This window comes from Vollenhovia emeryi, unplaced genomic scaffold (genome assembly GCF_000949405.1).
Source record: "Vollenhovia emeryi isolate VEMERY1.0 unplaced genomic scaffold, V.emery_V1.0 DF939140.1, whole genome shotgun sequence".
NCBI lineage: Eukaryota > Metazoa > Arthropoda > Insecta > Hymenoptera > Formicidae > Vollenhovia > Vollenhovia emeryi.
The window spans coordinates 622,182-649,881 of record NW_011967226.1 but is presented as its reverse complement, the minus strand read 5'-3'; the positions used below and the strand labels follow the sequence as shown (position 1 = coordinate 649,881).

General features: G+C 42.7%; 1 protein-coding gene across 3 annotated transcripts in view; it reads left to right on the top strand.

Moving 5' to 3' along the window:
- Nucleotides 1–27,700, top strand: part of LOC105567119 (aryl hydrocarbon receptor nuclear translocator-like protein 1) — a 69,227-nt gene that overhangs the window by 28,832 nt on the left and 12,695 nt on the right. For all 3 annotated transcript variants that reach the window (XM_012021694.1, XM_012021693.1, XM_012021695.1), the window contains exons 2-4: nt 21,772–21,935; nt 22,292–22,371; nt 22,451–22,549. In XM_012021694.1, the coding sequence (XP_011877084.1) occupies nt 21,772–21,935; nt 22,292–22,371; nt 22,451–22,549 (343 nt within the window). The remainder of the gene's footprint in view (nt 1–21,771; nt 21,936–22,291; nt 22,372–22,450; nt 22,550–27,700) is intronic.

Below are 27,700 nucleotides of genomic sequence, written 5' to 3'. Positions count from 1 at the left end.
GTCAAAGTGGCAACGAGGTACATCGTCACGTCCCACCGCCGCGCCGTGTAGCTTCAATTCCTGCACACAAAGGGTGAATCTTGTCAATCGTTTCTGTCATTGTACGCGTTAATTCCTGTAAAGACATGTTTGAGTTGTGTGTCGCGAGAAAAATGGAAAGCCCCAAAAAAGTTCCGCAAAGAGTTGGTTCCACCTAATGAAACTGTCAATCGGCAATTTCACCTTCAAGTTCCGGGTTCGATTTGAAGTCGCTTCGTCGTGAATTTTGCATCGTATTCAGCCATTGCCGTGGAAGTTTTTAACTTCAAAAATCGATCACAACGTTGAAGCACCCTCCGTATTCACCTGATTTGTCTCCTTGTGACTTTTTTATTTTCTCGACCAAAGCGGAGTCGCGAAAGGCACAAATTTTCAGTCAGTTTCCGAAATTCAGAGCCACGTAGCTAAACTAAAACAGATACCAAAAAGTGAATACCAGAAATGTTACGATCCGCGGACCCGATGCTGGAATGCGCGTGTACAGCCTCAAGGGGATTACGTTTAAAAGCGACGGTCTCGCGTCCGTTTAATTTTCACAATAAACTTTGGACACGAATTACTCTCGAAGCTTTATTGTCACACTTCGTGCATTAGAATGGGTTATCTTACAAGTGGACCTTGTCGATTTAACACAGCAACGCAATTTAATTTCTTGTTCTCCCTTTTTCAACGGACCGAGTGGAGGAAGTAAAAAGCGGAATCCTTCGGAATCAAGTCCGTCCGAAAAATACACAGCAGTTCTTGGAAATCGCGCGCATAATTACCTGCTCGGCTCCACCTCTTAATTGCGACGTTAGATTCGCGTGGAGTGCGCTTGCAAACGAGGGAGTTTTCGTTGCAGCGTCCGGCCCGACGCGGACGTTACGTCTCGATCTCTTTTCGAGCGGGTACACAGTAAAAAGTAAAATGTTAACAACAAAATTTTTTAATTTTTGGTCTTTTTAAAATATAAATCAAACGTAATTACAAACGTAAGCGCCATTTAGGACCTGGCACAGCTGGAGGTAGCCAATTAATGTACTTAGTAACTAAACATGTTAACATTTTTCACATGTCCCAAAAGGTCTACTCTAAATTTTAAGTTAAAATAACATTCATCGCGTATGTTACTTTGTGACAAATTATAAATGTTATTTAATTAACACTGTACTTCACATTTATGTTTATGTCCTTTTAACTTAGAACTTTTAACGTAATAAAAACAGACAGGATAAGTAAACGAATAGTTACAAATCGGAATAGTCGAAATAATTTTTAAGAAATTTCGATATTACATGTTTCGGTTGATTTTGTAAAATAGTTGCGTTAAAGGAGCTCAAAATAATATTCAATTTTTTCATGGCATACATAAAGTGTCAAGTTATTGTGTTAACGTAAATATAACACGTAAAAGTGTTACGAAAATAATAACATATCCGTTATTATTGTTAATTTTACATTGAAATGAGAGTCGAATCTTGGTAACGCAAGAAAATTTGAACATTTAAACACGCGATTTTTTACTGTGTAAATACTTATCGCCGGGGCAAAGGGGAAACGAAATTTGCGCGATTCCCGCTTAATTGAGTTGAGTAACGCGGGTGCATTAAACGCGAGCGTGCCTCCCCAACGCAATTATTTCGAGTATCAATCCCGCTGCCTTCGTCGATTCTCAGCTGCAGCGGTTACGGTTAATGCGCGTCGCTGCGTCTAACGCATGCTGCATACGTAACGCACATCGCGGTTATCGCAAAAAAAAAACTGCTTACCTCACCTCGTCGATAAAAATTAATCGGTTACTGTTTATGTAACGTATATATCGTACCTGCCGCGGTGTCGATAAGCGTCTGAAATTACGGCAGCGCGTAGTCAATAATGTGCTGCCGATTTTCGCAGGATTTTCGACGGTTGCTTCGGTTACTACGAAGTGATTAACGTAACGCATTGGGATTTATGTATGCTTATTACGTGGGATTATTATTGTGCTAATAATCAGTGCGCCGAGAGAAAGATGGAGATAGAGGGAGCGATAGAACAAAATGAGATTTGTATTCATGACCAGTCACGCGTGTGGACGTGAACTTTATTTATAGCGCGATGATGCAAACAGTGCAATCGAAAAAGTACTGTTGTGAGGTGGAATCGTTTCTGATTGACCTTTCAGGGCAAACGTTTTTCCGTTTTTTCTTATGGTAATACTTGAGGTTCGACCGGACGCGGAAATTCAGCAGCGAGGAACGAACAAGGCAAACGAACGGATCAGATGTCCGTATCCTTCCGCGAGCGATGAGTGACGGGTGTTTAGAGATTCACGTCAGTCGTCCTTCGAGCCTCTCCGTTCTTAACGGCACAAACGATCACAAATGGCCTCCTCGTTGTTTTGACCGTCATGCGAAGTCCGTTGTCATCGTCGCCGCAGCTTACCCCCACGCAACGTGTTGCCTCGTGCAGCAATTGAGATTAATTATCGTCGTTGGACGGGCTTTCTTTTCGGCGCCGTTGTGACATAATTGTCCCTGGAACGCGTCGATTCGACTCCCGGGGAGCTTCGCGCATACTTCGGTTAATAAAGAATCGTTAAGATCGAGATCACTCGACTCGCGCCTCAGTCGCGTATTAACACGGGGAAAAACTTGAAAATTCTCTAAGGATTTTGCAGGTTTTCAAGCTTAGAAACGAGCAAATTGCCGTTGGCAAAATACATCTTCTTATAAAACATTCATTACGCGAGAGATTTTTCTGTTTTCAAATAAAAGAACTTATAATACGTTTGCCTTTGAGTATTTTGTATTTCACAATAATTGATTCAGTACTCGGTAACGATTTTTTGCACAATGTTTTGCAATTTGATGAAAAAGTGAATCTGCTTATATAAGAATAGTTACTTGGAGTTTATTTTTGGAATGATGATTTAATTTTAATTCAGATTATCATAAGTGCATTATCGTAAGTATTTTATCGTAAGTAGTAGTTTAATGTAATTTTAATTTATCGTATTGACAGCTTAAATTTACATATACCGCTCGATAATAATGACTGAACTTTGACATTGTGGATGTCATCAGTCAAGGTTTTGTTAAAAATATTCCGCCGTTTAGTATTACATTTGCAGCGAGTTTTGCTGTGCTAGTTTTTTCTTCAAAATGACTGAAATGAATCGGTTCCGTCGAAAGCAGAATCTATCGTCGCGTTAAAAAATTTATTTAATTTATTTAATCATATTATTAATAGCTTTTCAAAATGCACAGCCGACTCGTTACGCGTTATCTGATGTGGGACACGCGCGATTTTGTGCTTGCGGAAAATTCGACTGTTTCTGAAAATTCGTCTTTGAAAATAATATTCCGCTCCGTTGATAATCGTCGCAAGTTTAGCCATTAACATTTCAAAAGAAGCGAAGAACGTGACTCCGTGCCGTATCGAATATCATTGTTATTTTCAATGTAGTCGACAAGACGCGCATTGAAAATATACAAACATTTTATTCGCTTAAACGAAAAAATCCCACTCGATGTATATACTCGAGACGCAGTCGAGAACCCACTTGTGGATGAATTGTACGTTGATTCTCGAAAACGTCATGGCCGGCTTTGATTGAAATAGCGGTCTCAATGCGTAATTGGTTCTAAAACGTTTGCACATTTTCAAGAAATTGTTAATAAAAAATACTAAAGTGTTACACCGCTAAATGTTGTAAACTGCTAATGGTAAATATTAATATGCAATTAATTGTAAAGCCGTAGAGAAAATTTACACGTTAAGAACAAATGCAATATTTAAATAGATATGCTTTCTTTTACGAAACTTTTAATATTATTATATATGGAACGGGAAGAGTGCCAGTGTGAGCCACAAATGAACGGAAGACGGTTCTCACAATTTAGAAATAAATTATCTCTTTAATATATAAACGTTTCGACCCTGTTTCGGGTCTTCTTCAGTATAACTACAATAAAAGATAGAAAATACAGGATATGAATACAGTGTTATAGATTGGTAGCTTTGTTAGATTTGGTGGATGATGATGTTACCTCGTTAAAACTGACTGGTTAAAGAATCATTCCTCTATCATGGTCTTATTTTCTTCTCTAAATGGTCTTCTCTAAATGAAGAAGACCCGAAACAGGGTCGAAACGTTTATATATTAAAGAGATAATTTATTTCTAAATTGTGAGAACCGTCTTCCGTTCATTTGTGGCTCACATTGGCACTGTTCCCGTTCTATATAATTTCTTTTCGAGAGCCTTCACAACATTGGAATATTTTAATATTATATTTTATTATAATCTTGTATTATAATAATATGTGTATAAGTATATGATGTATCTGTTTAAAACATTATATTTAATTAATTATATAATGTTCAAGATCTAAATGATAAGTCAAGATTGTACATTTTCGTTCTTACTCGGAGAATGCATAAATCATTCAACCTTGTTTGCATATTTTGGCGGGAGGCAGCTATATTTGGAATTTTTCAAGCACTTTTGTATTCACTTTCGCGAATTGCGAGCGACATGCGAAACAGCCGCTCGGAAGATTTCACGATGTGCGGATTTTCGCGTTTTCGCCGATTATTTTTAAAAAGTTCGAGGCTCTCAACGCCCTACAATTACGAGCCCGCCCTCCACTGCCATATTCCAATCGGAAGTAACTTTTTACTTGTACACAAGGTATTGTAATTTTTTTTAGTTCCAGATATTATCCGAATGTTCATAATAAGATAACCAATGAAAAACAAGAAATGTAGGTATATCGAAAGTACGACTTCTATAATGAATTGTTAAAGCAAAAGTTGAAAACAAAACCTCTCGAGCAAGAGAAGATTCGTTGCATAGAAAATATGGTTTTGCCTTGATTCTCTTAAACAAAAGCTTTTTTACTCTCTCCTCATTACTAATGTTCTATGCTTTAATTTCCAATGGTAAAAGCAGAGAAACTTACAAGTAAGCAGCGGAAAATTATCTTCCAATTAATATGAAGTGCACTCGACGAAGAAATTGATCACAACGTGATTGCATAATTAAGTCCGTTTTTCTTTCGATGTCGAATTGCATAACTGATGCTCCGACGTCTCGTCCTACCTGAGATTCTTTGAACCGCGCCACGTAATCGATATGTCGATTCACCGTATCTATATCTGCTTCACGCTCGAACAGTCGATATCGTACGAGCGCTTCGCGGAATTTTCGCATATTGAAAAACATTTACGCGATATTGGCCCTTATGTTCTATTTAACAATCCGACATTCGTGGACCGAGCACGCGCGCACTTGGGGATTAAATGAGGATTCCGCGATGCGATCGCATCAACGAGTTATTGCTTGTTTAATAAACACTGGCTAGTAGATAAAGCTTTATTAGTTGACCCATTTCCGCAATTCTCGCTATCTTCTAAGTTTCATTACGTGCTACAGCTATGCTACGGCACAATATAAGGGATGACGGTAAACACCCAGCAGGCGCATTAACGTTAAGGTAGTCGTCTAAGGACTCAGACTGAGAGAAGTTAAATTGCCGCCGGCAAATGTCTTGTTCGTGAATATCGGTTGGCTCTAAAAAGGCAGTTAATCCGTAATAGGATTGTATTCTCGGTAGAATATTGTTTCTTTCTTATCGAATATCGGATCTTTGCAAAGTCTGGTTAGGATTATCGTGAAATCTTGTAAAAACTGATGCACCAAGTGCTTTGAAATGATTCTAATTTTCGGTAAAAAAAAAATATCTGTAATAAGCGCCAATTCTCACAGAAATGTGAGCTGATCAATTTCCAATTGATCCAATAAAAGTATTCATTCCGGAATATATTATTAGCAATGTTTATGTATTAGGTGTACAACATTGCTTCTGCCGTTTTTCGATAGTTGGCTGCGGTAAGTGCTGGTCGAAATATTTAGGTAGATCAAAAATGTCCCACAGTAAGCTTGGACATCTGTCACCATAACGACAGCACCACATTAGTGAATTTGTGTTTGCATTATAAAATTCTCGATCGAAGATGTCAGTTTTCGAGCCAAATTCTCGTCATTTGCGGGAAGTTTTGATTTTCTGCTTCCATTCGAATAAAACTGCGGCTGAGGCTCATCGAATGCTCTCAAATACTTACGGTGAGGCTCGCAAGACCGGTCAAGACATACTTGGAAATGGGAGATCTTACCCCACCCCACCCACTACTCTCCAGACGTTGCTCCTTCCGACTACCATTTGTTTCTATCGATGGCACACGGCCTGGCTAATCAGCATTTCCGCTCTTATGAAGAAGTCAAAAAATGGATCGATTCGTGGAACGCCTCAAAAGACGCATCGTTTTTTCGAGATGGTATCCGAAAATTGCCAGAAAGATGGGAAAAAGTAGTGACTATGCGACGGACAGTTGATTCGTAAATATGTAATCACTTTTTAACAATAAAGCCTGAAATTTTGGGAAAAAAGCGGCGGAAGCAAAGTTGTACACCTATAATACTTTTATATTTAATTATTGAGAAATGCCGTTCGCACGTGCGATAATTGTAGCGGAGAATTAATTAGATTTTGCATTTTGCATCCCGTGATATTCATTTCCAAGATTGAAAACGATACAATATCGCGTAAGATAATTATTTCTCACATGAGAATTTTTAATAATTAAGGCGATGATAAAATGTTTATTAACTCAATGCGGACGTTGCAGCAGGATTGCATTAATTAACGTTGAACGTTAAATATCTCGATAACCTTCCTCGAGGAGAAGCCCTCGCTGAAACGGCTATTTTGAAAATGACTCGGGAGCAAGTCTCTCGTTACTTCGGAAACTGGAAGCTTCGCCACGGGGCTTTTTAAAAGGCTTGAATAGTCAATGTTAAATGACTCGCCGACTTTCCCGACTATGCTAAATTACGTTAAGTATAAGATCTCATTAGAAATATATGTCTCTCTCGGGAGACACTTTGTACAGCGCCAGAACGCCTACCTCCGTGAAACGAGACTCCTTTCGAGGAATCGTGAGCGGCAAACAGACGGAGGAGGGCTGGCATAATGGAGTTGTGGGTTTTACGACCTCTCTGGCTTCGCCTTTCTCAGAGCCGTCGCTCCTCTCGACCTTTCCTAGCTGCCCTCTTCCCAGCCTTCCACCCTTACGCGCCTCGCCAAGGAGTGGTCATGGTCGAACTTGGTTCAGAACTCGGCGGGGGGGATGCGAAGTTCGATCCGAGAGGGCAGCTGGGGTGTGTCCGGCGCGATACTTCTGATGGAACGAAACGAAATACGTATAACGCACGCACGATCGCGTAGTACCGGGATTTAAAATGGACCTTCGTCGATACACGATAATTGTCTCGTACTGTTTTAATGCCGCTTTACTTAATTAATTACGCTAATGTTATCGCGGAATTAGGTTCGACCTCTCAGAATAGAAAGAGCTAAAGTTATATAATCGAAATTGCTGTTTAACTTGTAGATGCAGCGTCATTTTTGCACGCGTACGTAATTTCGCGTAAATATATATTATTTCTTTCATACGCGGCGACGGAAATTTGACACACGGAGAAAGGCGCGGCACTATCGATCTGGCGCGCGATATTACGATAGTTTTGCATTTAGCGATTAAACGCGCTCAAATAACCGCGGTAAAATTGCGGTGGAAAAATTAATGCGTCGTTTATGCACAGTCATCGCTCGTATTCTCGGATCCTGAATGATCATTCCTGAACGACCTTACAAAATTGTGCGCGACGAAGACGTTGGGTATTTCAACGAAAAAGAATTACGTAACCCGCGTGAAATACTTGTTCCCGGTAGCTCGACAATGAACGATCATGCACGCGGAACGAATGGAGCGAGAGAGACGGGGAACTAAATCACGATGAAGCGGTAGGGAAAACAAAAAAGACGCTAGTTATGCAACGTTACACAAGTTATGCACGAGCTCCCGTCGCGTCGATCGAAATGCGATAAACGCGCGAGAGACGAACGTTGCCAAGCGAGGTAACTATTCTCGTGCAAAAATCAGCCACGCTAAATGGACCGGAAAGGGGGGGGGGGGAGAAATTCGATGGGCCAGGGAATTGGACTCTCGCGATTTGTCGTTGTTGCTTTTACGCGTTGTCCTGCGTCTCGTCGTCAGATTTACAACCTGGCGCAACGAGAAGAGCCCGCGTCCGCTTCGAAACCCAGCGCGACTGCACGCACCGACTGACAACCACTTCCCTCAACATATACCGGCGCAAGGATGGTCATGGTCGATGCCTGGCAGTGGCTCGGGACACAAAGGGCGCGCGAAAATCCAGTCGAGTCGGAGGATGAGGCTGCGGGAGAAACGGCGAGGGTCGGAGAAGCGGCAAGGGCTAGAGAGAGAGAGAGAGATAGGTAGAAAGGGGGACCCTTCTCTTGAATAATCCGCGAGCCGAAATATCGAGCGCCTGCAACTCTCGTGGTTCTCCCCTCCCTGCCGAGGCTTTCGTCCGGATCGATAAAACGCTTTACACCCCGTAAATTATCTACTACGTTACACCAGTCGCTGCTTCCGCCGTTATGTCACACATCTCGCGGATTAACGTCTCTCTAAATGCGCGACCCGATAGCCGCACGATAGAGCACGTTACACGGCAAAATGCGAGTGCGTCGGCCAGATGTAAGTGTGCCAAAACGGCGGATCCTAAATAGATTGTATCGTTTCAGTGAGAGATTCTTGCTGGCCCCGGGTACTCGTCGCCGGGATGCCTCAATGCCGATCGATACGCAACTTATCCCGACCTACGACTGCCCGGAATATTAACAGACTGCTTTCATCAGTCCAGCTATTGTGATGTAATACGATCACGCACGCATGACGACGAATAATGCGTTGCCTGCCGGACAGAGATATCTTCCATCCGTTACAAAGTTACCAAATTTCATTTATGATTAGCGGGTAGTAGGGAGAGCATCAAGACGCGCTAAGAAATCAATTAATGTAACGTAAGATTTGTCTTTTCTAGTTTCGTTTGAAAGAATCGCGTTCAATTGGCAACTGAACCAGCCGGCTATTTAAAATAAGAATTGATGAAAATCGCGTACTTTGCGGTGAACGCGGTTTGCTGTAAAGCATAAAGCGCGAATCTACGCGCACTTTGACTCGACGCCCGTCATCGCCATTTTTATTCATGTGGGACTACGCGGTTTATCCCGTGTTATTTATTCACGGGCGTATAACGCGCGGCACGTAGATTGAAGTTATAGTACAGCCGGACGTAAATCGTGGAAGGGTATCCTCCGATCTGCTTTCGCAAGACAATGCTACAGTGCGCAGTTTCCTCGGCTAAAAATGGCGGCTCCATTCCAAACGCGCCAATGTAGCTCTCTCAATGTCGTGGAGTTTAGCGAACCCCACCCAAACCCGGACCCGGACCCGAACCTAACGGAACGACGAACGTTTCGGTGATGAGCGAAAACGAAAGGACGGCGTGACCGAGAGGAGGGGGAGGAGGAGAAATAGATCGAAAGCACGGCGAGGGCGGTGGAGCGGAGAGGGAAAGGGACACCGACGAAATAAAACGTCAGGCAACGGAGTTAGAGGAGAGGAACTGGCGGGAACGGAAGGGTGGAGGGAAGCTTAGAAAGAGAGAGAACCTCGCATAGTCCTACGACCTGAACACCGAGAGGACCGAGAGTACCGGGACAAAGCGGGGGGCGGAGGAGAGAGCTGATTTACGATACTATCGTGAATAAGGGGGAGAAAAGGGGCCCCCGAAGAGTGAGTGGCTGGAGCAGAGAAAGAGAGAGAGAGAGAGAGAGAGAGAGGCGGGTGGCAGAGGGACCGAGAGGAGATACCGCGGGTAGAGGAGATTCGGTTTCGCGTTGATGCGAGGAAGAGGGGCAACGGAACGAGGTGGAGTGACGAGAGGGGACTTGGGGGGGCAGCGATGTGGCCTCAGGCTGTGCGGGAAGCGAAGAGAGGAGAGAATTCGAGGCTGTTGACCGGGGCTTCGAATTCGAAAGGCTTACTTACGCGGGCTCGCAGTGAGGCAGGACGCGGTCCCGCCTGTGTGTGCCACGTTGGCGACGTGCACGAGAGAAAGAGATACGAAACTGCTCGGGAGAGGAGCAGGGAGACGAGAGGAGAACGACCACTACACACGCAACCGCTGACACCGCCCGAATTTCGCAACAGCGGTGCCCAAACACGACCGTGCCCCACGAGTCCTTCAACTTGTCTCGTGTCGAAAGAGATTGTTCAAACAGAGACGAATCTCTCTCTAAACGTTTGTTCCAGATTGTTTCTAGATTGTGTTTTGTAGACCGAAACTTATCAGGTTTAGATTTGTGTACAGATGATATAAATAATACTTTCTCAAATCCTATGATGTGGATATTAAATATTTAATATATGATTCGTCGTGAACAAATATAAAACTTGGCCGCGATAGATTAATTAAAGTATGGGAGGCTGTGGAATTGAAGTATTGTGTTACTAAAAAGTAATAAAAATTACGGCATATCGATCGAGTACGTTATTATCGCATGAATGATTTATGCATCCGTATATACGTCAATGTTAACTTTTTGTGAAACTTTTTTTTATTAAAAATTGCATTAATGCATAAACCATCTCTGGTGCCTACGCATATATGAGTTTAATGTGATACAGGAATAACGTATGACGTCATTTTATAGTTCGATAACACAACGCTAATGAGATGTGCATCGTTTTGTGAACTGTATATCAACAGCGTCGCCCTACGAAAAACACGCGTGGTGATAAAATTCTAAGTAGTGGGCTACAGTTATCTCATTTCCCTCGCGCGATAACAGTCTCGGCAATATAAGTGAATTATGTAATGAATACAATGATATTAATGAACCAAAATTACATTGTCACATTTACACACAATACTAAAACAAAGTTACGATGTGAAACTTCGACTCTATTTTAATTGCAGATTAATTCGTGCAGATTTCAAGAAGAAAAGATTTTATAGGTCTTATTTAAGGGAGACAGAAGAGAACGGGATCTCTTCAACATAAACAGATACTTGGATTATATGTATATCTGATTATTTAGTATTAAGTAAAAAATTGAATATCACGTTAAATATACGATGCGGAATTCGATTAGGGATTTTAAGAGCAACAGCTTGTTTTTTTAAATAAAAGGTACAAAATTATTTCTAAAAATATACTCGGTGCCGCGGAGAATGATGGATACACAGTTCAAAAATGGTGAAATTGAGCGCGCCTGTTGTCCCGCACAATTTCGCTCCGTCGAGCGACCTTGAATGTGTATATCAGTCGACCGACCGTTGTGGGAGGGTAGCAAACCCGTATCGATCCCTGCAGGAGCGCGGACTCCTCTCCGGTCCTGTCCCTATTCCCAAAGCCATGCCTACCGAAACCCCTTCCCCATGACGGATCGAAAGTCTCGTGTCCTTGACGATGGAGAAGAGGGCGCGGCATACCCGAACGGGGGTCATGGGGCGGATGTCCCTCCCAGGGTACAAGCCTCTCGGATGAGGGAAGAGATTTCGGCGAGCGCGAAAGGTTGGATCGGAAATCACCAGCGCGACGCAGAACCGTATTGCGAGCGTGTAACCAATTGTTTGGCATCTCGTAATAGATGTCACGTAACTTCAGAGTCAATTGCGACGTCGGAGGCGAGCTTTCGAATATCAACTAGATTGGCTACGCCCGGCTATAATGCATCCGTCAAAACGCCCAGTTGTACGAAGCCCTAGTAGTCAAAATCGTTATACTGACGGTCCAATTAGAAGCGCGAAGCTCGCATCGTTGCATGAAGGCGGCTTATTGAGAGACGAGCGAAATACTTTGATGTAGAACGAGGGGACCACGGTTTTCTTGCTTCTCGTTTTATTCCACGAAGAGAGAACAATTCGAACAACCCCACAGTTTTTTTTTTTTTTTTTAACAAGACCCTCGCTGATCTACAAAATTAACTCTGAACAATGGATGGGCAGAGCAGTTTGCAGGAAATTTAAAAGCCTTGAAAGTCTCTAATCGAAATTTAATTATGCAACTGTGCGCCATATTTTATAATTTTTATTATATGACAAGTTTTACTTTTTTGTACGCAAAATATCGTGGGTTTTTAATTTCAAATTTTTAATTAGTTTTATTTATTTACACGGCAGATATGCATGTATTTCGTGGAACGTTGTGTATTGTTAATTAATTTAGACAAAAGTTGGAATTACACGAAAATATAGTTTTAAAACGCGCTATGAGAGAAATCCCGGTTCAATAGTCGTAATTATCAAAAGGCTCGCCTTCACCAACGTCGCTTAACTTAAAGGACGAGGGATGAGTTAAGCCAGGTTCAAAGTCAAGCGACATTGACGAAAAGGAGCCTAAGTTGCAAAAGGAAATGTCTCCCGGGTCGTTCGCTTTTTACACGGTCAGTGCACTTGTCGAAATATTATGTGCGTCTTTCGTAACGATTGATCGAGTCGTCGGTGAACGTGCGATGCGCTCTGGCCGGCCTGTAAATAAGCCTGCAATAAACTCATGACCGTGAACCCACGGTCGTTAGACTTCAGAAGTCACATACTTCGTTTCCGGAATCAATAAGGAAACGGTCCACCCACGATCGTGATCGTGCACTTGAATGCAAGCTTTGTGCCATATCGCGTCTCCGGACGTCTGGCTTATGATTCACGAGTACCGGGCGTTCTTTGACAGGATTAATGAAACACGCACTAATTACCACGGTAATTGCATTTACTTTTGTGATCAGTCATTTCCGCGGTGCCACCGGCGTTATTTCCAAGACATGAAAGTATTTCCATGTTTATTAATGTGGAGAACGTACGTTTAGAAGCATTGCAATGAAACGTCTGACTAGTGAAATTCGCGATAATTGAAATAATTCGCTTTCGCGTTTCATTATTGAAATGTCCGGATATATAAATGAATGTCTAGTTATTAGTTACTGTTTTAGGTGCGCAATAATTTAGAATGCACATGTATTGAACGCGTGTTGCGCGTGTGGGTATATAATGTTTATGCATTAATCCCCAAAATGTAATTAACATGAGACTCGGCAATTTGCTATGATTTTAATCTTTCAACTCTATGCATCACCACCTACATAATTCCCTATGTACATTTAGATAAGCCTGGGGAATCTACGGGGTATACAATTTTTTTTAAATATATTGGATATTAAAAAAACAAAAAGCTCCAATTTTATTCAGCATGTAATCTAGTACATCTAATTGTACTCTCAATCATGATATCTTATTATCCGCATAATTCTATAATTTCTCTATATTCGAGATGAAGATTTGAAATTTCTAAAAACATCAAACACATTTTTTCGATTTTTAAGATTTAAGAAATCCGACGATTCCTCGGAACCACGTTGCAATATTATTTTTAATTTTACTTGATAAGTAAACTGAAATTCTACGTAACGAATTTAACGAAGTTCTCTTTTGCACCAACTGCAGTGCAAACTTACAACGAGAATTTCATCCGTGTGAGAATGTCCGTCGACGTGTTGCTCTTGTCACGTCTGCCACGACCTATCCAACTTATAATACCAGGACACTTCTCGCACGCTCTCACGTCTACTTACTTACCTACGCGAGTGTGCGTGCTTATGTATATAGGGCGCAAAGGAAAAAGCGAGACGTACGGGAACGGGGTCTGTCAGAAATTTTTGTCATTCCGTCTACCAGTTTAAACTCATTTTACAGGTGAGATATATTCGTAGCACGTAGCACGTAGATACGTCGGTGAAATGATAAGGAGCTGCGGAAATCGGCAAGGGGAGAGTTATGAATTGTTCAACAAGCTAAATCAAATTTAATTGTATATTGCAATTATTTGAAATAATTGAAATATTATATAACTCGCGTTAATTGCCGAGTTACACTTAAAATCGACCGATCTGCATTACGAGAAATTAAATCAGTCAGACTTTTTGTATACTGATAAACTTATCAGAATCAAACGATAACGAATCAATTAATAAAAACGAAAATAAACGACGGCTGAGTATTGTGCGTGGTTATGGACAGTAATATGTGTGTGATAACATTTGCTATAAATTTTTTAAATATTTTCCTAGATTTTGAAATAACAATATTGATGTTAAATTACTTAAGATGACAATACAAAAACTTCTGGCTGTTGATTATTAATTTATCTATTATTCCCTTTGAATTAAATAAAATTTCGAGCCATGAAAGATGGTTCGCAAAAACTGAAGCATGAATATACGAAATGTCGACGAACAGAATATAATACGTGGAAAGTTTCTGTTATATTTGATTTTGCCAACAATATGGCAACTTTTTGGTCACATAGTCCTTTCTCTTTTTCTCCCTTTGTCTTTCTGTTCTTTGAAAATAAAATTCCTTCAGTTATCGGATTTCACCCGTTTGTCGAAAAAGCTGACGAATTAAAGAAGGGAGTAGCAAAATGCACTTAATACCGCGAAACTCGTGTTACAAAAATCCGTTATTGTTCCAAAAGTCGCTTTTTTTCGTCAATTTATATCGCATGAGATCGCATACCGCCAACTACATACACACTATTGTTCATCTCAAATTAAATCAGTTCTTCTAATTTAATATGCAAAATCGATATATTACCATTGCTTTTATAAAACTAGCTCAAGGTTTACAAGTTTTTCCATTACTTGAAACAGATAACCCTCTCGATAGTTTTTATACTTAAATTGTTTATCTCTTAATGTTCGCGGACAAAACTGCGAATAATAAGAGAAATGAATTTTTATTCCTTTTAAACATATTATAGGTGATACTGATGCGATCTCGAGATGGATAACAAAGAAATTGCCTCTGGAGGCAATGTCTCGGAATTACATTATGTATTACGACTGTAGAAATGATTTTTTTTCTAGGATTATATATCAGTTGGCATCATAAAATAATAAACTTTATTAAGGTGTTTTCGGAAAATTAATTGCTTCTGCAGGCAATAAAAATACAGATCTATGCTTCTAATGAGTGCTTTTAATGATCGTTTCGCCGTTCTTTTTGAGTCCTTCCGGCTTTGTCCATACCGTCTGGACGCCATACACGCGCAAGGAAAAAACGCAGATGATGTAACGAAAGAGGAACGGTTACATTTGGGAGAGCACGTTTATGAGAACCATCTGACCTGACATAATTCATCGCGGATATAGCGACTCCAAAATTAAGTACAACTTGAAATTAATGACTTCTGCCTTAATTGCCTCGTCAGCTGCGCCGCGGAATAATATCAACGCTTGATGACGCACACGAGTGTACTCTGCATGGCATATTTAATATTCATAGTAAAATAGTATTCTACACAACAATGCCCGCATTATTACATGCTGCGGCTCGCTAATCGATTAACAATGACACTTTAATTACCGATCATATCAGTTTCACGTTGCAGTAGTATGCCAGACGGATTACTATATCCATCGATGACATAATTAATAATACTTTACAACGGATGCTGGTATCAATGGTGCTCTTTTTTCTTTTGCCTTCCCCTGTTTAATTTTTTTTGCACGTAGGCAAACGTTGTGAAGTACATTTGTTTCGGCTCCACTAAATAATTCCTGATTTTGTAATAACAGGGCCGGGTATTGAATTCAACAGGAAATATTTACGTTTGTTGTCAAGCGCGTCAGATGTAATTAATTGCTCCGTTAATCGCAATGTACAAAATGAGTATCGAAGCAGGATCGCGTGCTTCTGACAAGTCTCGTCCATAATCCTCTTCGACGCTTACGATTGTCGGAGGTCGCGATGCGACAATCTAGTTATGTAAAAATGATCTTGTCACGTGCACCTGCGTTTCAAACGAAAATCACACGCACGAACGAGACCAGTCGGCGAAGCGAGAAGGAGAGTGGAATATATATGTATGGCGAGAGCGGCGTGCGAGGCATTAATAGACACGCGTGGTCGTTTATTGATGCAAACGATCTGCCTTCGTTTTCGAGATTCCTCCGACGCTTCTTCGGTGATAAAGACTTGTTTATTGACGAATATTATCTCTGCCGCCGGCAAATTGGCCTTGGCGGAAGATCCGCAACATTGTAACAGGCGTTACGTCACCGGCCGAAAGGGTTTCGACGGCCTTGCGCCGTCCGAATAAATTTTTGACCCGCCTGTTTCTGAACCCGCGCGACGTAGAAAAGAAAGCGCGTCGCGCTCCGGTGCCGGCGCCGCGCGTTTTAATTAGGTCCCTAATCGACGGGAGCGACTTTCGCGACCTCGACCCGCCACTCTACTGACGAGGGTGAATCGAAACAATCGATCCGCCGTTTAAGCATCCGCCCGTCCTCGAGTCCGCTATACCTCGCAGCCTCGGCGAGGAATTATATTCCTGCGTAAAATTGCGCGAACGCTGTTATTGTCTCCGCGCGCCGTCGACTTCTATGCGCTTGACAGCGACGTCGTTGAATTTTTATGCCATTGTTTCGCGGCGGGCTTAAATATTTATTGCCTGTCGCGGCTTGTAACGTCGCGGCTGCGAGATATACGTCCCGCGAGTTTGCGTTATTATATTATTTTGACGCCGGGATATATGGTATGTTCGACGGCTGACATTTACATCGGCGGCACATACGCGGGAAATCCGCTATCAGATTCGCCGTATCTTCAGCGTTTTTCACGCTATCGTCAGCCGGTTGCAGCAATTTTCGGCAGACTTGTGAAACAATGATAACTGCGCGCTTATCAAAGTCCATCTGTCGATCGAGCTTCTATTTTAATTGCCTGCGTAGTCCCTCGTGTATAATATCAGTGTCAATCGCAAGTTTTTACGAAGAAAAAGAAGGAGCCTGTGACGTCCATCTAATCGCCGTTATCGCCGCACGGAGACGAGAATAGAATTTGCGCAACTTGATAATGTGTGCGGTGCACACGTACTCGAAAATTCGATGCCTGCTCGCTTAGGACAAGGTTCTGCTTACCAATTGGATTAATTATCTCCGTCTCTTATCCTGTCCTTATCCTGTTTCTGCCTCTTGAGGCCGCTATCCCTCGGCCGCCTCAATCGCGACTCTATCAAAGAGTTAAAGCGAAATCTTGACCGGCGTTATCGGCGCGATAACGTGACTCAAGGTCACCGTTGGAGTAATTATCCAAAGTAATCGCGGCTTTGTGTAAAACCGCGGATAACATTTGGTCTTGGAAATCGCGCACCGTTAATGTACACTGTTTACGCTGAAGAGGAATCTTTCGCCGATTCTTACGTGAATCAATAAATCGTCGTTCGCTAGTCGCGCTGTCCTTTTAATAAAACTACGCGTTGTTTTTTTTTAACGATTCAGTTTTGGCAAATGCATGTGGTAATCCATCCGAATTTTACGAAAGTCACATTATTAATTTATTAAAAGTTGACGGACGCTTCTATTGTCCGACACGCTGTGAAAATCACTGACGCCACGCAATATTTTGCCCGAGGTCCTTCGACTTTTGTCCAGAGTGCTTTGGATACGCAGATAATATTAACGATATTCATGCGGATCGATTAAAATGGGACACACTGTGTACTGAATGGCATTTCACGTTAGTGTAATCTGCGTCATCGATGCTATACTTCAATCAACTGTATAACGCGCGCATCCTCTTCACTTAACAGCGATAATCAACAAAATAGATGTTCAATTTCTATAACACTTCCTAGATTTTCAGGGATTACCGTTTACAAAACATCCTTTAGTCATAAACGTTAATGCACGGATGCGTTAATGCGTTACCGCACCCGTGCATTAACGTTTACGATCAAGCTCTGTGCCACTGAAATTTGCAAATATCGTCGGAGATGGTACATTATTAATTTAACTCTCTTATCGAGCTCCACTCGCGAGTACGAGCGATAATCGATTTATCTCTCATTTCTTCGCGGATTAACGATCGCGCGACAGATCGCGGGTCGTTTTATTTACGCGGCGCGCAGGTCCTAAGTGGCGTTTTTCGTCGCCTCGCCCTCGCCCTTCCGTCCATTTCTCGGGCTGTCTCCGCGGTATCGTTTGTCAACGTTAACAGCACGCTCCGTTTTCCGACACGAGATACCCGGAGTTCGTCGAATAGGCACTCAGCCAGATACGCAGCGGCGGATACGCCAAAGCGCCGATTGTTTATTGCCGGTGACGTGTCCCCGGGGGTGGAAGGGTCGCGCGAGATATATATTTCGGACGGCGAATTAATTCAGTGCGCGTTAAACCAATTAGATCTGACTTTTCGCGGGCGATCGAGAGATTTACCGACGAGGAGAGACACATGGGCCGCGATTCTGGGGAGGAGAGCACGCACGCGGTTCGTAAATCGAATGAAATCACACCGCTAGCCTTGATCTATAACTGTCTTGTGGCCGAGAATGTGCTCCGCATAGCGTCCCAACAATGTGCTTGATCCTTTTTAGACGCCACATTGTAACATTATATGTATATTCGTAGCGGCGTATATAACTATCGTATATTTGTCGATTGTCCGCCCAAGATTGCCGTCCACGCCGCCGGTCTTTCTCTCTCTCGGTGACAAAAATATATGTCCGTGTGACGCGCGCGGTGCCAAAGAAGCGATCAGTCAACGCTGATGATTTAAAGCGAAGGCTTAAGTGTCCGACCGCGGCACCGCTGGAAGTTGCCGCGTCGCTTTCGTATATTTATTTTACAGTCTTTTTCACAGTTTGGTCGTAACGGAGAGTTTTATTGGGGGGGTTAAAACCGTCATTGCTTCGACCCTGTTATATAAGCTGTTTCGTCGCGCGGGCAAAAAGATTAGAGTCGTAGATGCACGTGCCGTCAAGATGCCGCGAACGCACGCTTTTCTCACCGCGGCCATTTCATACGTGTACACGGACGAGCAACAGGTCGTCATTTCCAAACACTTGTGTTTGATGCAACGTATAAATCAGCAACATATTGTTCCGAATAGGTTCGCGCGCGACGTGCGCACTCGTTTCTACAACCTGTGAAAGATAGTCATAAGGAAATTGTTGTCAAAACTTATGTGTCCGGTTTCATCAACGTCGCTTAACTTTAAACTTATTAGCGAATTCGGTTGCCTTGAAATATTTCTTAGCCAGTAAAATGATCTGTAAAGCATCCGTGCGGATCATGTTTTTAGTTGACACTTTTTCAACGTGTATTTAAGACGAAGTTAAATATAAGAATTGACGAGCACTCAATGTGCACTCAGTGCGCACTAGTGCAAGCAACCGAATTCGCTATTAGTTTAATTCGTTCTCTGTCTCTTTCCAGCTGTTACTTTAGAAAGAGACAAACGTGAATTTAAACCACGATTAAAGTTAAGCGATGTTTGGTGAAACCGGGCCTAAGTCGCGCATCGAACAGGCACCATAGTCGACCAAACGAGTCAACTGTGCAGTACGTGTATACTACATAACAGATCGTACTTGATGATATGTTAATTGGCGCGAAAAAAATATACGTCATTCTCTCTTTTGAATATCCGATTACGCAAGCTGACAATAATGGTAGTGCGTACAAGTAGCGTTTAAGTTACAGTAATCCATCAACGTGTCAATCTATCAACGCGGGATTAATCGTCCGAATAATTCGAAGAAATTATTGATCCCTTTTGTAATTTACGGACCCCCGGAGAGACCTATCTCGTACGCATTTAACCTTTCGAAAGAGGCAGGTCCATTTTTCGGGTCTAGTCTGGTTTCAGTTCTTTTTTTCCCCCCCGAGATAGTACTTTATTAGTATACATTAAAATTTTTTTCCAACAAAGTACAAAATTCACCTGATTTCTAAAGGTTAAATTGCCTCGAAAAGCGGAGGAAAATATCCACCCGGCTTAAAGGATTAGTACAATCATATTATTAATTAATACAATTATAATTTATTATGCAACCATTATATTAAACATTTATTACGCACGCACCGGTCTGTAGTATATTTTTCATATATTACAATATTACATATATTTATGGTATGTACGAGCAGACGCGTGTATGTTAGAATGTTTCATATTGATGTATATAATACGATGCACTGAAGGAACATAATTGTATTTATCAATGCACAAGGAGAGGAAATTAATTTACATGTGTATTATAAAGAAAAGTTATATAATTTTTCAGTACTGACATTGTAGGTCGTGCTTATAGTTGAGGAACAGAAGCCTCAATTATGCTCCGAGGTTGATAATTATCGAAGATTAATGCCTGTTTCCACCAGTGCAGTTTAACTTTAATCTCGGTTCAACTTACTTTATACCTTTTTCTAGCTTCACGAGCTAGCAAAAGATAAAAAGTCATTTAAACCGAGATTAAAGTTCAATCTACATTTGTAGAAACGGGCGTAGCAATTATTCTAAATTCGCTGTGATAAATTCAACGATATTCAGAATTTCTCACGTAGTTAATGTAATTAGAAGTGGTGACAAAATGTAAATTGTAAGGAAAAGCAACACTCCCTCTTCAACAATAATAATATATAAATCAAACAAGCGAGAGCGCCTCTAGGTCCGAGCAAGATGTTGGTAGTCCAATAAATTGTAGTCTAAAATGTGAATTCATATATCGCTTGTTCCACCTTGTCCTGCGCCGGTTTCTTTTCGGACGTAACGCAGTTTTATTTAGATGGAATCATTGTCGTCAGAGAATTCACATATTAAAATCGATAAACAGTTTCTAATTATTTTAAATGCTATATCTAATAAATATAATATTCTTCTGTAATAACTGCTAAAGTCTAAGTATAAGAAACATAAGTTCTATCGTAATTATATGATAAATGTAAAAAGAGACGAGTATATATATAAACATTATGAACAATAGGTTCTAATTAATTGCATATAAGTACACATATCCGTGATTCATCTCCCATAACAAGTGTCTTAAATTATCAGTCTCTCACGCAGAAGCCGTAACTTCTTTATTACCCGCAGTGTTTCCCACAATAAAATGGTATACCATTGCACAATTATGCACAGAAATAAAGCCATGGCATATAACCATGACGACATAGCTAATTCATATATGTATGTGTCTTCTCCAATAAACAATCGCGCGTATATCTTACACGTGTGCTTATTTATAGAGCTGATACTGTCAAAGTATTTTGATGCACATGACGTGTGTATATGCACAGCCTTAATACATAAAATTATTTGTTGAAACGTACTTCAAATACGATTTCCAATCGATTTCCAGACGCCACTGAAAGAGCAAGAGAGGCTGACTTCGTGCATCCTGTTTTCACTTTTAAATCGTTTCTAAGCAGCGAAGTATAGATTAAACAATTGCGGGCCTATTTCTTACGGATTGCGTCAGTACTTGACAGAAAGTCTTTACCTCCCGTCTGGCCGTTCATTTTTTACAGGGTAGCATTAACGCGGCTCTCGATCGTCGACCATGGGATCGCAGTCGTTCTGATATTTAAATGTATCGTCGAGATCGTCTGATAAATCGAATAAATGCTCGGAATTGTTTTTTAATAAACACTCTGGAATGAACACGCGCATTGTATGTACTACGTGTAGAGAACGTGCACCGTCGTCGCAAGCAATGACATCCTGCTCGATAATAGCCGAAGCTGGTTTCTTCATATCGCATGCGAAATATCGCAGATGATAATACGCACGAAATTTTATACGGCGAATTTATCGTGTCTGAATTGATGGATATGCAAATTCGAAGCGCGTCACTTGCATACATTATTGGCATACAGGGGGGATGTATGTATTGTATTTCTACAAATAGAAAGATATTTATAGAACAATTTATTTCGGTCCATCTTGTACGCTAATTTGTCAATGAATGTCACTAAATTGCATTTCCGTTTTTTGTTAACAGTGCACGCATACAGCGGAACAAAGCGGAAAAGACTCGCCGCGACACTCTCAATGGATCTATACAGGAAATAGCGGCGCTCGTGCCGAGCATTACTAAAAGTTCCAGAAAACTGGACAAGATATCCATCCTGAGATTAGCTACCACCTTTCTGAGGACATGCTACAGTAAGTCGGCCTTGATGGAACACTTTTTCTCATCAATCATTTTCCTAATGACCTGTTATATTTTTACGACTCATCGTAACGAATCGCTCCTAATAATGCTAGTCTATTATTACAAAATTGGTATTGTTATTACGGGATTATATTTTATTGCTATTATTATGTTCTATTGTTAGGGGATTTGGATTATATCTGTTATGTTGCATTGCATTACGTTTTATTTTAAAACTGGCTCTAAGCATAATTGCAAACTAGTAAACTGCGCTAGAGCCACTGTTCATTGTTCGTTCGTATCGTTACAATTATCGGTAATCAGGTGCGAAGAGAGGGTTACTAACGGCCGCGTGTCTTATTTACAGCGATGGGTGACGGCTCGCTGAGATTCCTTCCCCCGATGTTAAAAACTCGCGAGTTCGATATCGAGCAGCACTTTGTCGAGGTGAGTATACGACGCTTATCCCTAACACAGATCGACCGAAGCGATCAACACTCTACGCTCGTCTTTCAAATCTTCGCAGCATCTGATTGACGGCCAAGGTTTCATCATCACGGTCTCCACAACAGGAAAAATCATCTACGTCAGCCGACATGTGGAGCAACTTCTCGGTCACGTTCAGGTGAGCTTTCCTTACCATAATGCGACACGGAGAATTCGCCTCCATTAATGCGAAGACCATTATTTTTGCCGACGTTCTCCCTTGAAATTTGTTTTTACCGGAAAGCTCTTTTGCACGAAGACTGCGGGTATTTTTTTTCCGGGTGAGGAAATACTTATTTTAAAAGAATCTAAGGTTAAAGGACATCCGGTTGGCTTTTGCATCCCGCACCCATAGAAAAAATTTCCGGATCCAGTGCTATTACACTTGGACGTATCGTAAAATAGGATCGATATAGCGCCAATCATATTTATCATAGAGAAAGGAATATTTTTATCTTAAATGAAAAATTCGTGGTGCCAACTTCGTGCGTTGTAAGATGGAGGGAAAATTTATTCTAAACGCAAGAATATACAATATAAAGTTACTCTTGTCTCAATATAGTAAGTCAATCTTTTTTAATTCGACAGAGGAGAATAAGAATTATTGATTTTATTGTGATATCGTCTTATTCGTATACTAAATGAGATTGTGAGAAATATAAATGCGTCAAGAATATTTTTTGTCTCGGTAACAGAAATCCTTTCCGAAGGTGCGTGCGGGGTTAACGAAAGCATGGGGAATAATTTATGATTTGGACGTCCAAGAAAATCGCGAATTTCTCATCGCATTGACATCTCGATATTTTGAATATCCGAAATGTGCTCGCATCGCTTAAGCTTCCTTTGCCGCCGGCGCACGCAGCAACTGAAAAGCCGATTAATCGTGAGATCGCCAGAATTATCTTTGCTTCAATCAACCGTGTACTCTTCAATATTCCTCCTCGCTGCCTGCGATAAGCTTTCCGCTACTAAAATGCGAGCGCGTTATACGAACGAGAGAACCGCCCCCGATCACCTTTTCAATATCGTTCACTGGACGGGAGAAACGATTAATACGCTTTTTCGCGCGTCGATGATAAGGTCAAGCTTATCGTCGCCCGAGGTGTAACGTTTGAAAATGTTGGCCTCGCAACTTTTTAACGGGAGGGGGCTGTTTACGCGCCATCAATATTTCACGGAATTCCCCATCTCGTTTGCGGGTGGACTCTCTTTCTTTCTTTTTTTTTTACGACATATTTGTATTGCGGCGGTGTTGAAACGCACGGCATTTCCGCGCCGACGCGCCGAGAAGACGAGCGGGCGAGGGTGGCACAGGGCAGCGATCGCGATCTCGTGGCCGCAGCTGCAGCCTCAGCTGCAGCAGCACCGACCTACCCTGTGGCGCGCGGAGTTAGGAATTATCGATCAAATGAATGCGTGCAACGCAAATATGCTCCCATGGCAACCGGCGTGCTCTGCGGTGGCCTCCCGTGCCCTGCCGCTCCTTTTCGCTCCCGCGAAATGAAACGTGCGCGCCGCGCCGGCCAATATCCGCGTTCGTTTTGCGTATTTGTACGCGGGAATTGCCCGCGCGCGGCAATCGCTCGCGGAAAGATCGCACGTCCGCCCGCGTCCGCGCTTTTTCACCGAAAAAGCGGACGAGGCGTGCGATGATCCCGCTTGGTAATTATTCGCCGGATCCACGTGCGACTTTTCCCGGAAATTCACGTGTTTAACCCCGTGCGTATAACTATATTTCCTCTCCCTTTCTCGCGCTGGGTTTCGGCGAGTTCCCGCGGAAATCCATTTTATTTCCATGGTACATGAAGCTGAAATGTTAAGGAATTTCATCTACGTTGTTTTGACTAATTCCCGACGATTGAAGGCACGTTTGAATAATTTAAATATAACAGAGCGGATATTTCTACGTAATGTACGTGTAAAAAAAAGTCGTTTTTGCGTAACAAGATATTATGCAAATTTTGTCTTCTATTTAATTGAACAGTGAAATTTGGTTTAATGAGGTAGCGACATCGAGATACGATTATGGAACTTTATCACACCAATTGCAGAATAGCAATACGGTTTTATTTATATAACCAAAGGAGTTATATGAGTTATATTAAACTAATTATTATTTTATTATTCCGCCAATGTTTGTCGACGTGTGTGTTTCTGTCTCTCGCCAGAAGCGCGAGCGAGAACTCTCGTACCGTGAAGCGCGACACTTGTTTCGTCGGAAAATATTAATTTAACCAGACAAGATTAGGGAAATCGCCGCGAGGATCGGCACGTAAAACGGTGCACGCGATTAACCAGGGGGCAGATTTAAGGATCAAGTAATAAACGTTACAGGAATAATGCGCGTGCTCGTTTATGTCTTGCGATGAAATCAGGCCGGCTAACTATCCGCCGTAGATATTAAACGAGTATTGTATGCGAATAATTAGCGCGATCGCGTGTCGAGATACGCAATATACGTGTGCGCGTATATAAAACGAGAATCTCACTTTGCTGCCTGCTGTGCTCCTTTGTCCCTGGCGCAGCGTCGTCATCCGGCGGGATCGGCGCGCCGGCTTTTCCGGACTATCGGAGACGGACGTCGTAATTATCCGCGTGACGCTTCTCTCTCGGCGACAGAATAATCTTATTTCGCTCAGACTCCGGCGCGCCGTGAAAAGACGAACTCGAAGAAACTGGCCGAGATAATGTATACTCCGTGCGGATGCAGAACTGCGCAACACACGGAGGAGATATTAAATAGATATGATAAAAGTGCAAACAAGTGCAAGAGGCGCCTCGTATTTTTATCTCGGGATTGAAAATCGCAAATGCAGAAGCGGGTAAATGTCATGCGTTCAAAGAGATACTATTGTATATTTCAGAGTCAAACTCCGACGTTAAAGGCAAGGTTCATTTTCGAAGCGATTTTTTGCCGGGAGCGTTGCACGGGTATCTAAAAAATTTGCTGCGCCTGAAACTATTCTGAATAGTTTTTTTTAGACTTAGATACGTAATTGATTTATTTGATCTCTCTCTCTCTGTTTCTCTCTTGCTTATTTCTTTCACGAAATTTATGAATGCTGTCAAGTTTATCCTTGTTTTACGAGCGATCATTGTGTTCTTATCGGAGCCTACCGTCTGAATTTCTACGTTGCTGTCAATCTTGACGGAGGTCGTGCGAAACCGCGCCGTTCGTCGGGCAGTTTGCGAGGAGCCAAGTCAATAACCGACCTATCGACTGGACGTCGAGCCGCGAGCCTACACGAGATCCCCAGATAGTCAAAATTGGAAAACAAAGGCGGTCAATGGCGTAACACAGGCCAGACCGTGTTGAACGGTATCCTGGGCGTCCGCGTCCACGCCTCGCGGCTCCGGGACTCGTTGATCCTTTCGGTTCGTTGTTGGCGAACACGAAGTAATTAATGCGAAAATTAACTGTAAACGCAAAAGATCTTTACGCGTTTTTAATTACCAGCAGAGAACCTCCGCAAGCGGCGTACAACGAAGCCGCTGTCTCTCGTCGGGCCTCGGATTTCGCAAGGTTCCCGGATTCCCACGACCACCGTCGAGCCGCGCTCAGCGATACAGTCCCTCCCGCGGCCTATGTGGGTTCGTACGAGCGCTAAGAAATAGCTAAACGACCAATTTTGGCTGCTTTCGGTAAAGAAAATATGGGCTTAACTTACGACCGTTGACGTAAGAGCCCCTCGGTCTTCGAGACGAGGTATTCGAGACAACGTGACGTAGTTGATATTAGGCGCCGAGTGGAAGATTATACCTGCGACCGTACAAATTAGGATGTAACCGTATAAATTAGGATAGGAAAAGTCGCGGGGATTGGGAGCGAGAGATCAGATTTCCTCGGCAAGATTGTAGCGTCGTTTTGCGTTTCTCAATAGGTTATTTATCAGTGATTACAAGAAACCTCGCGTTTACGAGATTCCGGCCTTTCTCTTCTCATATGATTCTGTAGGAAATTGGCTGTCAATTTCAGACTCGGTTTTATGAGGAGCTATCAAACACATTTCGCGCAGTTGTTACTCCTTCCCGAAACGACAAGGTGAACGGAAGGTAAACTTATCGCTTCTATTCATCAATAAATTTCGTGAATTCATTTCTTCTCCCGACTGGCCGATGGCTTGTTTGGAAAAGCCAAAGATCTTGCACTCTTTCATCATTCGTTCGCGAATCCCGTTCCCTGATGTGCAACGACCTGCTGCAGCTGGTCTGCGATGCGTCCGTACGATTGAATTGAGCCGTGGAGGATAAGCGTTAGACACTCGCCTTGGGTCCACGAAACTAGAAATCGGCCCGGGATCTTGATCTCTCTCCGAGCAATATTATTATAGCTTTGCCATGAAGACTGCAAGTCGATCGGCTGAATATTTCTCGGATCGAGATCTCGGACGGTTTCCAGCGGCGCGGACACGAGGCTTTGGACAAATGACGTCGAAGTGGTATCGAAATCCTAACAATCTGAAGTCCGGAATTGTTGGGAGGCTCTTCCCGGAACTAGGACTTTCAAATGCGCGCTTCTGAACGCCGTTTGACCAGCCACTTAGGGTTATCGCCCTTTTGTTTGCGCCCAAGGTCGCACGTGTTTACGTGAACACGCTTCTAGGAAATCCCACACGACGTTTAGTGGTCCCGAGACGACAGAAAGGCCGAAACGAAGACTTTCACGTCGCTACGATGATCGCCGTACGCTCGACGAAGCGCCCGTTCGTCCGGGGGCAAAATTAATCGAGACCCAAAGAGATCCGCGCCGAATTGGTGAGCCCGCCCGGAGACTTTAATGCGCGCTTCGAATTCTCGCTCGGACTTGGCGGGATTCGCAGCTCGCAGTTTCGGGGGAAGACTGGGGCCGCGAATGTGCGCGCTATCGCCTCTCCTCCCTCCGGCGCCCCGCAACCCCTGAGGGTTTCCTCCGTGTTTCCGCGAGAAAACGACGAGGCGGACGGCCGTGTATAAAATGTAAAAAAATGTGTCCCCGCGCGCTATATCGATCCCGCGCTCGCCGGTGACGCTCCAGATTCAGGCGTAACAATAATTCGCCACTCTGCCGTAACGAACCAGCTCTTGGGAGCCGACCGAGTAGCACCCTCCTCTCTTTCTTCCTCGCGTCTCTCTTTCGCGGCCCGCTCGTACGAGAGACGCCAGAGCCGGAGAAGGAGCAAGAAAGGAGGACTAGATGGGACGAGTTGTTTGCGAGCGTAGTTTGCGGCTTGCTCTCGTTTTTTAAAAAGGCACTCACAATCAAGCGTATTGTTCTCAAGGAGAAACCTCCTGCCGCGAAAACGAGCTCCGT